Source organism: Mobula hypostoma, chromosome 7 (assembly GCF_963921235.1).
Source record: "Mobula hypostoma chromosome 7, sMobHyp1.1, whole genome shotgun sequence".
Classification (NCBI taxonomy): Eukaryota; Metazoa; Chordata; class Chondrichthyes; order Myliobatiformes; family Myliobatidae; genus Mobula; species Mobula hypostoma.
Genome location: NC_086103.1, coordinates 153,927,331 through 153,939,960, shown reverse-complemented (window position 1 = coordinate 153,939,960; position 12,630 = coordinate 153,927,331). Strand labels below are relative to the sequence as shown.

Sequence of the window (12,630 nt, the reverse complement as noted above, 5' to 3'; positions counted from 1 at the left end):
CAATTTCTGTAACATCACTAAAACACTGCAATTCACTATTCTTTGTACTCGTGTATTTTCTATCATAGCAGAAAAAACAGTACCGACGCTGGTCAGAATCTTTATTTTTATTCAAATTAAACAACTTGGATTAATTGGTCTGTCCACAAACCGGACGTTGCAGTGATGCACTAGCTAAGATGCGCGTATTTGAAATCCGTTAACACTTTCTCTCGGGAGTATTAAACGCATGTGTGACTGGTGCGAAACATGAATTTAAATGAGGGACGGGCCAATGCAAATCACAGTTAACAGCAGAAACCGGCAGCTGCAGCCCCAGCCCCAGCCCCGTCTCTTCTCTCTCACACACTAACACATAGAATTGACACTGAGAGAGGCCCGGAGACACAACAAAGGCAATCAGCATCTCTTCTGTCACCACTTTCATCTACACCTAATAAAAATATTAAGAAGAAATTTTCCTGAAATAAAAGCGTCTCGAGACCCACCTACATCTCCAGATATTGGTATGTATATTATTACGTTTCCTCCAGTCTAATCCAGTTAGAACAGCGGCTTTAAACCGGACCAGATGATACTGTCAAAAGCGAACTGCTCAATAAATATTTTAATTGATGATTTCGATTCGTTTTTTTTTCATATTTGATGCTGACAGATCCTCTGTGAGCTGTGTGTCTGTGCTTTTAACAGTGATTTCCCTTTGTTAAAAAACAATCTCGTGTTTCGTGGACTAGAGGCGAGTTCTAAGCGAAATTTATTTGCTTTTTTAAAATAATTCCAGATTAACTGAACATGGATCGAGATTTAGAGTTCGAACATTTTGATGAACGAGACAAGGGAATGAGATACGGCAGAGCGTCCCGGCTGAACGGTTTACCCAGCCCCACACACAGCGCCCACTGCAGCTTCTATCGGACCCGCACCCTGCAGACTCTCAGCTCCGAGAAAAAAGCCAAGAAAGTGCGCTTTTACCGCAATGGGGACCGTTATTTTAAAGGCATCGTGTATGCAGTATCCCAGGACCGTTTCCGCACCTTCGAGGCCCTTCTAGCCGACCTGACCCGGACTCTCTCGGATAACGTCAACCTACCCCAGGGGGTCAGGGTCATCTACAGCATTGATGGCCAGAAGAAAATTAGCAGTCTCGAAGAGTTGGTGGCAGGTGTGTATTGAAACCAAACCACGAAAACGTGGACCTTTAGTAGTTGCACTGGGTCGCAGAGAGGAGCCTGTAAGCACCTGATGCGAGCGGGTGGACACTTCAGCATCTTCCTCAGTTTAACATATGAAACAAATAGAGATTAAACTCTCTCGCAAGCTCAGTCAAAACAAAACTCCATTCTTTAATCGCTCCGAGTGAATTCTTACAAATGAATTTACGTAGTATGTCGTGAAAATAAAAGCCAAATAAATAAGACTAATTCCAGCTTTGAAGTGTATAAATTTTAATAGTTTTTTTCTTAGGAGTGCGACAACCCCAGATTTTAGGTAAAATCATGGAATAGTTTGCAGTTTAAGTTCTCACATTTTTTCTCAGAACGGGGACTTGCATCCAAAAACATCAATTCTTTCATTAATAAACTAGACCACAGGTGTAGGAGGAGAGGCAAATAAACTCCCATACATTAGAACGTATTATTTTTTTTATTTCTAAATCTTCCGACCATCTTTTTTTGTTATTTCTAATTCACTGCAATAAATGGGGAAATTGGGGCGTGCATTGGTTGGCTGAAAATATACCCGTGAAGACTATTAAACCCCAAGTTATCTCGCATTATGATGGCAATAAGAACCAACTTAACCATTTTAATCGACCACTTAAAGGACATGCAACAGACCAGAAAATAGCACAAAGACCATGTCAGCTCAACACCTTTTTAAACTGCGTTCATAACTAAATCAAAATTTATGTGATTTGCCAACGGCGTAGTTTCAACGATATTCAAAAATATAAATTAAAAATAGAACGGTTGTTTTATAAAGGTGAATAAGACTATATAGGAGAACCAGGGTGTACAGAGTATCTGCAATGCCACACACAAAGAGCATATCTGGGTGGAGTCAGAATGCTTCCTTTGATTCTTTTGAAAGATGATTCTGCCCATAATTTTCCTTTGTTGTTGTGATGAACTAAGTTCACCGAATTGAAAATGCATTTGCATTGGTCAAATGTGAATCACCTGTAATTACTGGTATATATTGAGAGAAAGTAACGTATTGATATACAACGTGGGAAACATCTGTAGGCGATGTCTCCGGATAGCATTATTAAAGGTTCGTCTATCGATGAAATAATTTTACACAAATCATCCCCTAATATATATTTTACTCATGGAATTTCGCCATTTTGAATAATTTAACTTCAACTCCTATTGAAAGTGGATGCACTTGAACAGATAGAATCGTAAGGGCTGTGATGGGTAATCTAAGATGGTAGTTTTCAAAGCTTTTCCTATTATTAAGTTATTTTAAATGTGTTAAATATACCAACTATTCCTTTTATGAAGATGTGTAAACTTGCCACGGAGACCGACTGATCAAACCTAAATGCCAATACCCACTGAAGGTGAGCGTCACTCGCCGAACTCCTGGCGTTTGGGGATATGGTTACCAATGGCGACTCTCGGAATTAGGTTGCGGTAAATGTAGTAACAAAAACATATCGATGGGGAAATAACTGATAGTAAACAAAAAGCGACCTTCATTTTATTCCTCCAGGCTGCAGAGTTTAACCAGCTAAGTAATTCCCGACCAACTTGTAGCTGAGGAAGTTGCGCCATTTTTGATTTAAGGCCGCTGGTTTCCCCTGGGGAAAACACGAGGCGAGGCATTCTGTTCAGATATTACTTTGCAAATAATATTCAACAACCAGAATGCAGCTGAGTAGAAACTGGTCAGTTAAAAATATATACCGGGTTGTGGTTTTAATAGAATCTTCGCCGTGAGCAAATAAATATGAATGAGGAAGCCATTTATTCCAAGCAATTAAATTAATTCAGTGCTAGTTTGAACGTTGATTATTATAAAATGCTGTTTGAATACATCTTTCCATTTTATTTATTTGTTGTTCTTACTATAGATTTCAGACAGATTTATTATCATCGAGTTAGATGAAGTGAAATGTGTTGTTTTGCGGCAGCAGTGCAAAGATATCAGATTACTATAAATTACAGAATAAATAAATTAAACGAGTTGGTGTTAATGGGCCATTCAGAAATCTGATGGCAGAATGGAAGAAGCCGTGTTTCTGAATCATTGTGTGTGGGTGTGACTGCAGGCTCCTGTACTTTTCCTGAATTGTAGTAAGAAGAGGGCTTGTCCTGGATAGTGATGGATGAGGCTCCACCTTTTGATGCCCTCTCTGGTGGGGAGGGTTCTGCCAGTGATGGAGCTGTCTGAGTTACTTGCATAGTTAGTTGATTTTACATTATTGATAGGGACTAATTATGACAAGCCCTCACTTTTAGATCTATCTCTCCATTAACCAAAAATTGCACTTCCAACTCATCAGCAAATTTCTCTACCATTCTTAACCTTTATTCTTAGCTGTGAAAACTTTTGAGCTTCATTAACAGTCTTCTGTATGGAAGATTGTCAGTCATTTCTTCTCAATTTGTAATCAGTTATTCCCAGGAGAGAAGCAACATTTGATAGAAAAATATTTCAATATCCCTTCATCAAAGACATTTTAGTTCTCATAGGAAAATTGAAAAATTAAATACGCATTTTCTAGTGTTAGTACTATTCGCAAAAAATCCTTAGCTGTTGTGGCTATTTACATAGGACATTGGCAGATTATCTGAACATTCCATATTAAATATGAACTTTTTATAGCTTGAGGTAAATAATTTATGCCAGAATTAGTTTGAAGAAAGGAATTAATATTCTTTGTGATTTCATTAACAATTTATTGTACTGAGCTAACTGAAGGCAGCAGCTCAGAAACTACGACATGTTAGAAAGGGACGAATTCAGGAATCCAAACAATCCTTTCAGCTTAGACAAAAATTCACTTAGCTTCTCCATCTTCGATTACTGTATCTAGTGCTCCTAATGTGGCCTCTGCATTGGTGAGACTAAGCATAGACGAGGTGGTCATTTTGTGGAGCATCTGTACTGTGTCCTCTTCCCTGATCTCCCGATTGCATGTAATTTTAACTCCCCTTCCCACCCACATACCAACCTGTCATTTCTCAGCCTTCTATACTGCCAAAGTCAAACCACAAGAATATCATCTCATATTTGCTGTATTCTATAACCCAAGGGTATGAACTATGTATTTTCTAATTTCCGGTAAGCCACACTCCACCTGCTCATTTCTTTCTCATTCTAGTCAACCACCCGTCTTCCCTGATCACTCAGTTACATTGCCTTCCTCCACCTTGTTCCATCTGCCTACTGCCCACACATTACACCTTATGTTTCTCTTATGTCTCTCTTATGTCCTCCCCTACCTGTTGTTCATCCCTCCTTTATCTGGGTCCACCTTCCCTTCCTTAATTATCATATTCCAGCCTCTTGTTTTCCCATTTATCATCTACAAGCCCTCACCTTGACTTCTACCCTCCTCTTTCCTGGTTGCATCTATCCCATTTTCATCTCAACCTATCGCCCACTAGCCACTATTTCCCATTCTTACTCCAAGGTGGCGCTTTCTACCCATTATTTACCACCTCATCTGGTTCCACCTATTGTCTGCCAGCATCTGCCTTAACCCTCCTCCTTGCCTCTTCATATTGGCTATGTTTTATTTACATTCTCCATCCAGATGCAGAAGCTCAACCCAAAATGTGGATTACCATTGCCCCCATATATGCTGCTCAACACACTGAGTTCCTCCAGCAGTTTTTTTTTGCTCCAGGTTCCAGCATCTGTAGTCTCTTGTATCAACAGGAAAGAATAAGGGCAGGACTGTGCATAATAATGAATAATGTCCAAGTTAAAAAGGGTGAAATTAAAATAGAGTCCAATCAAATGGACTTAGGAAATTACTTAAAGCTCAGGACACCAAGTGGTGTTAAATGGATAATTTTTAGTAGTCTGCGTTTGGACATTTGATCATATTAAATGATATAACACACAAAATGCTGGAAGAACTCAGCAGGTCAGGCAGCATTTATGTGAAACCTTAATGAATGTTTCTGGATGTCCATATAAATAAAATGCAATCTGTGCTCATCTGTTGTTACCCACAAAGAAGTTCAAAAATTTATTAGATATGATAGGATACCAACTTATCCCTCTGATCAGTTACTCAACCCCAAATTACCTATGATTTACAGATCTATAATCTTCTTTGATTATTTGTCCCATTCTTATTAAATAATGTACAACACCAGTAATTTTCCATGTAAAGCAACAGTTCTTGATTTAAGTGCTTTGGAATATTCTGAGCAACTTAATTAAATATGTGCTCAGCTATGTCTTTTAAAACCCTGAAGTGGGAACTAATGGGTTTTGACCTGACGATAATCTCATTAGTTTCTCCATTGTCCCATTTTAATATATTGAATCCGGTTAGTTCCTCCCCTTGGTAATATTTTTAGTTAGATTATTGACTGATTCAGGCTTATTACTACTCAATGTCAGAAAACTGTCCTGAATATACTTCATTCATTGCCTTTAGATCTTGATCTGTTTCTGCTTCTAACTCTATGTGAATATTAAAAATTTCCATCATAGGTAATGTAAGATCTCTGAGTAATTCCCATGAGCCTTGCATGCTCCCTATTTAATTCTTCCCAGAGAATTTCTATTCACTGCCCATCTTTACTGATTTTAATGACATCTTTGATCTCATCATTACCTTCATACACATGCTCCCAGTCATGTCCAGGTCAGAGTGTTGGGCATTCGGAGTTGACTGTATTACACTGTAGAACCTTTAATCTTCCAAACAAAAGATAGTTACTAACAACATATTTGACATTTGTGTTTTTTAATAATTTGTAAATAAGTATTTATAGTCTCTTTAACAACATTGACATTAATAATTTTTAATCATAGTATTGCTCTGGCATTTATCCCATTGAGGTTATCCTGGCTCCTTATAGAGCAATCCAGTAACTCCCCTGAACATTTGGCTCTGCACATGATTGTCTGTCATATGTCTATCCAGTTATCCTTTGAAGCCATTGATTCTGTTTCTGCTATCAATACAAGGTGATGTATTCTAGTTTGTAGATAAATGCCAGTTTGTAGTTTAAGTTTTAAAACAGTTTTTCATTATATCCATCTTGAGTCTTTCATCCAAAATTCTAAATCTTTGCTTTGTCCAGAAATCATCTGCTAATTGGGGCATCTTCTCTCTGTCTTCTCTTTCTAAATTCACTACGATCAGGTACATTTCTATCCAATCTTGACCTTCTTTGCAAGAAGAACAGTCCTGGATTCCAGTCTAAACTTAGCGATGAAATCACTCAACTCTAGAAGTAAATCGTTTCTGCACTCTCTCTGGAACTTCCACACTTTTCTTAAAATGTGGTAATGAGAATTTGAAGCAATATTCCACTTGCAGTCTTCACAATGTTTTGGACAGGTTAAATAAAACTTCCTGTCAGAATGGGGATGGGAATTAAAATGGTTGGCCACTGGGAAATACTGCTTTTTGCTGATGGAGCGAAGGTGCTCAGCAAAGCGATTTTCCCCCAATTTACATTGGGTTTCATCAATGTAGAGGAGGCTACATCGGGAGCTCCGGATATAGTGCCCAACAGATTCAGAGGTGAACTATTGCCTCACCTGGAAGGACAGTTTGGGGCCATGAAGGGAGGTGAGGGAAAAGATGAATAAGACCATCGGAGTAGAATTAGGCCTCTCAGCCCACCAAATCTGCTCTGCCATTCCATCGTGACTGATTTATTATCAACCCCTATTCTCCTGCTTTCTCCCCATAAACTTTGATGCCCTGACTCAACGAGAACCTATCAACCTGACTTAAATATACTCAATGACTTGGCCTCCATAGCCATCCTTGGCAAGGAATTCCACGGATTCACGTCTAGCTAAAGAAATTCCTTCTCATCTCTGTTCTAAATGAATATCCCTTTACTCTGAGGCTGTAATCTCTGGTCCTAGATTCACCCACTGTAGGAAGCATCATCTCCACATCCACTCTGTCTAGGTCTTTCAATATTCAATAGGTTTTATATAGAAACCCCCCCCCCCCAACACCCGCTCATTTGCATCTGACCACGTCAGCCTCTGGTGTAGCCCCTTTAAAAGTTCAGGCCCGCCCTGTTATTGGCAGCCATGTTTTGGTGCCAGGAAATTCATATTTAAAGAGCACCTGAACTGAGGTTCAGTGCTTAATCGTCAGCTCTACTTGGATAATTGTCTAACATCTAGTTTAGTGCCCTGTTCTCATTTCAGTCTTGAATCATGTCTCGATTCTAGTCTTAAATAGTCTAATACTTGGGTCTTGACCATCCTTGCCCAGGTCTCTCGTCCATCATTCTTCTAAACTCCAGCGAGTATAGGCCCAGAGCTATTAAACACTCCTCATGAGATAAACCTTTAATTCCCAGAATCACTCATGTGAACCTCCTCTGGATCCTCTCCAATGCCAGCACATCTTTTTTTAGATCAGTGGCCCAAATCTGCTCACAATACTCCAAGTGCAGTCTCACCAAGGCCTTATAAAGCCTCAGCATCACATCCTTGTTCTTATTTTCTAGTCCACTGAAAATGAATGCTAACATTGCATTTGCCTTCCTTACCACTGACTCAGCCTGCAAGTTAACCATTAGGGAATCCTGCACAAGGACTCCTGAGCCCTTTTGCATTTCTGATTTTTGAATTTTCTCCCTGTTCAGAAAAGTCTTCGCTTTTATTCCTTCTACCAAAGTATCCGACCATACACTTCCCTACACTATATTCCATCTGCCACTTATTTGCCCATTCTCCCTATCTGTCCAAGTCCTTCTGCAGAGTCTCTGCTTCCTCAACACAACCAACCCATTCACTTATTTTTGTATCATCTGCAATCTTGGCCACAAAACCATCAATTCAGTCATCCAAATTGTTGACATTAATATGAAAAGAAGTGGTCCCGACACTGGCCCCTGCGGAACATCACTTGTCACCGGCAGCCAACTGGAATAGGACCCCTTTATTCTGATTCTTTTCCTCCTGCCAATCAGCCATCTTCTATCCATGCTAGCATCTTTCCTGTAATACTACGGGCTTTTCCTGATTTTTGTGTTCTTTGCCACTATTTATAAATCAGACCTTTAGTGCTTTCCTACCTATCTAGCTGCAACAATTCAGGATTAATGTACATGTATCCCTATGCCCTTTTGTTCCTGCATGCTCATTAGAGCTGTCATTTATTCTCCCAGCTGAAGCTGGATTTTCTTTTTGAACATTCTGTCTGTCTTAGACTATCAATTCTCAGCATTTTAAAAAAAACCCTACTTCCTATCATTCTTTTAATGGGGTCTATGATTTTAGCAAGCTCCCTGTTTCAATATGGGTATAAATGTTCCATGAAAATGTACTAAGGGACCTGATATATAAGCATTTGGATAGACACGGACTTATTAAGGATAATGGGTCATGTCAAACCGATCTTCGAGGAAGTTACCAGGAAAGTGGATGAAGGCAAGGCAGTGAATATTAGCTACATGAACTGTAGCAAGGCATTTTGACAGGGTCCTGCATGGGAGATTGTTCAAGAAGGTTCAGTTGCTTCAAGTTGAGGTAGTAAATTGGATTAGACATTGGCTTTGTGGGAGAAGCTGTGGAGCGGTAGTGCATCATAGCTATCATGGCTTGCAGCAGGATCTTGACCAGCTGGAAAAATGGGCTGAAAACTGGCAGATGGAATATATTGAAGGCAGGTGTGAGCTGTTAAAACCAGGGTAGGTCTTACACATTGAGGAGTGCGGTAGAACAAAGGGACCTGGGAATATAGGTCCATAATTCATTGAAAGTAGTGTCACAGTAGATAGGGTTGTTTTTGGCACATTGGACTTCATAAATCAAAGTATTGAGTACAGAAGATGAGATGTTGTGTAGAAGTTGTATAAGACACTGGTGAGGCCTAATTTGGAGTATTGTGTGCAGTTTTGGTCACGTATCTACAGGAAAGATGGAAATAAGGTTGGAAAAAGTATCAAGGAAAAACTGCAAGGATGTTGCTGTGTCTGGAGGACATGGAAAGTTTGAATTAGGTATTACTATATTCCTTGGAATGTAGAAGATTGAGAGGAGATTTTATAGAGTTATGCAAAATTATGAAGGGTATGGATAGGGTAAATGCAAGCAGGCTTTTCCCACTGAGGTTGGGTGGGACCTCAACCAGAGGTGATGGGTTAAAGGTGAAAGTTGAAAAGTTTAAGGGGAACATAAGAGGAAACTTCTTCATTCAGAAGGCCGTGAAGGTATGAAATGAGCTGTCTGCTCAAGTGGTACATGCAAGCTTGATTTCAACATTTAAGGGAAGTTTGGATAGGTACATAGATGTTAGCGATACGGAGGGTTATGGTACTAGTGTAGGTTGATGGAAGTTGGCAGTTTAAATGGTTTGGCATGATCTAGATGGGCTGGAGGGTCTGTTTCTGTGCTGTACTTTTCTATGTTCTCCAACTCTAAATGGAAACTTGTTTTCGTCTTGCTCTTATCTGTAGTGTTGTCAAATAAGTATGGGATGGAAGAGAAAGTGGACATGATGACAGTGGTAGAATGGAGAAAAGGGAGGCTGATTTTTCCAACCCCTGCCAAACATGTCCAGTATCAGCTAGTTTATTTTTTCCCCAATTTAAATGACCTTGATTATTGAACATAGAACACTGAGATTACAGCGCAGTAAAGGCTCTTTGTTGTCAAATTTTTAACCTACTCTAAGATCAATCCCTCATACATAGCCCCCTGTTTTTCTATCATCCTGTCTAAGGGTTTATTAAATGTCCCAATTGTATCTGCCCCTACCACCACCCTTGGCAGAGCATTCCATGCACCCATCACTCTATGCAAAAAATACTTTCCTCTGTCATCCCCTGTATACTTGCCTCCAATCACCTTAAAGTTATTGTCCCTAGTATAATCCCTTTCTATCCTGGGAAATGCCTGTGCCTATCCACTTGATCTGTGTCTCTTATCATTTTCTATATCTGTATCAAGTCACCTCTCCTCCTCCTTTGCTCCAAAAAGTCCAGCTTGCTCAGTCTGTTCTCATGAGACATGCTCTCTAATCCAGGTAGTTTCCTGGTAAATCTCCTCTGCACCCTCTCTAAAGCTTCCACATCCTTCCTTTAATGAAGTGACTGGAAATGAACACAATATTCCAAGTGTGGTCTAACCAGGGTTTTATAGAGCTGCAACATTTTCTCGCAGTTCTTGAACTCAGTCCCTCAACTAATGAAGGCCAGTGCACGATACACCACCTTAACAACCCTATCAACTTGCGTGGCAACTTTGAGGGATCGAAGGACGTAGACCTCAAGATCCCTCGACTGCTCCACACTGTTCTGAATCTTGCCATTAACCCTGCTGCCAAGTTATTCTGCTTTCAAATTCAACCTTCCAAAGTGAATCACTTCATATTTTTCTGGGTTGAATTCCATCTGCCATGTTTCAGCCCAGCTCTGCATGGTGTTAATGTACCATTGTAACCAATAGCAAACATCTACACTATCTGTAGCTCCACCACCCTTCATGTCATCTGCAAGCTTACTAATCCACTCTTCCCTTCCTCACAAACAAGAGAAAATCTGCAGACACTGGCAATCCAAGCAACACGCACAAAATGCTGAAGGATCTTAGCAGGCCAGGCAGCATCTATGGAAAAAAGTACGGTCGATGTTTTGGGCTGAGACCCTTCAGCAGGACTCCTGAAGGGTCTTGGCCCAAAACATCAACTGTACTTTTTTCTATAGATACTGCCTGGCCTGCTGGGCTCCTCCAGCATTTTGTGTGCATCACTTCCACTTCTTCATTCAAGTAATTTGCAAAACTCACAAAGAACAGGGGTCCCAGCACATATCCCCATTGGAATACACTGGTTACCAAGCTCCAGACAGACTACACTCCATCTATAATTGTCCCCTGCCTTCTGTGGGGAAGCCAATTCTGAATCCATACAGTCAAGCTTCCCTAGAAGCCATGCCTCCTGACTTTCTGAAAGAGCCTACAATGGGCTCAGTTATATGTTAGTGGAAAAAATTTCCATCGTGATAATTACAACTATATATAATGGTACATTGTGGATACAATTTGAGTTAATCCTGTCCTGTCTGTTGTGGTAGGAGGAAGGATACTAATATTAAGGCCTATAAATTTTGGGATTGTCAGTCGATAAATAGAAGTAGGTGCATAGCGTACGTTTTTTTTTGTGGAAATGATTGCTAGGATTTGAAATACTCTGCCGAATATAGTGAGAAGCAGCAACGGTGTCTTATAAAAGACAGCTATGGTGATGCTTTGACAGTGCTGTACTGTGGATCGACTGATCGGTGGGCTGATCCCGTGTGCTGGCTCCTCTAACAAGCATATGTCAGTGAGGGATATTTTGCAAGATTGGGTATTTATAGTCTCTCCAAAATGGGGATAAAATAGTGAATTGGTTAGATTCTTTTGTCATTCTGGAAAATCTGCTTCGTTTTCCTAGCTAAAAGTAGACAAATTTGTTGAATGTAGTTTTGTAAATTGTCAAGGTGGGGTTGGAACTGAACAACTTTGGGAGCTTTCAGCACAATGAACTTCACTAATATATTACTCTTGGTTTTAGCTTAAGGGCATATCTAGATGTCCCTGATAGACTTGAATCATATATGAAGGCCATCATTAAGTGAGCTTTGATGGGCCTTTATTATACATAGAATTTACCTTATAATATTTACTAGGTGTAAACTCTTGTGTGCCAGTTCTGAGAAAGAGAGGAAGAAATAAGGACTGGTTAATATTACTAGATGTACTCTTTTTACTTTATAGGTGCTTATTATTCTTTTAATCTGAATAAATTGCCACAATAAAATTGTATCTAATTACAGCAAACATTATCTGTGCATCTGTTGAATAGAATCATTGTCATTTCTTAGGAGAAAGTTATGTGTGTGCATCTATTGAACCATTTCGGAAGATGGACTACACAAAGAATGTAAATCCTAACTGGTCAGTGAACGTCAAAGCAACCGGAGCTGGACGCACACCAACATCTATCAGTAGTAGCAAAGCAAGTGCTGCTGAGGCGAAAGAGAACAAAGACTTCATCCGCCCCAAGCTGGTGACCATTATCAGGAGTGGTGTGAAGCCACGGAAAGCTGTAAGAATTCTGCTGAATAAGAAGACTGCACATTCGTTTGACCAGGTTCTCACAGATATCACTGATGCCATCAAGTTGGATTCTGGAGCAGTTAAACGTTTGTACACCTTAGATGGGAAACAGGTAGAGTGCCTTTCTTAAAATTGTACCAATAATTACAGTAGAGAAAAAAAGTTATATTATTAATTATTACTCAGGTAATTGATGAAATGAAGAGGCTTGAGAAGAAGTAAAATGAAATGCAACAATCTTTGTTTTCTATATGCTACTAAGAATGCTTAAAAAAATCAGAAGATCTAATTTGTTAAAACCAGGTGCATGTAGGAAACAAGCAAAACTAGTTGTTAAACATGAATGCTATACTGTAA

General features: G+C 39.7%; 1 protein-coding gene across 3 annotated transcripts in view; it reads left to right on the top strand.

Moving 5' to 3' along the window:
- The first annotated feature begins 273 nt into the window (after positions 1-273).
- Positions 274-12,630, top strand: part of dclk1a (doublecortin-like kinase 1a) — a 293,292-nt gene continuing 280,935 nt past the window's right edge. For all 3 annotated transcript variants that reach the window (XM_063054334.1, XM_063054335.1, XM_063054333.1), the window contains exons 1-3: positions 274-506; positions 782-1,162; positions 12,039-12,385. In XM_063054334.1, coding sequence (XP_062910404.1) covers positions 793-1,162; positions 12,039-12,385 — 717 coding nt within the window. In that variant the 5' untranslated portion in view covers positions 274-506; positions 782-792. The remainder of the gene's footprint in view (positions 507-781; positions 1,163-12,038; positions 12,386-12,630) is intronic.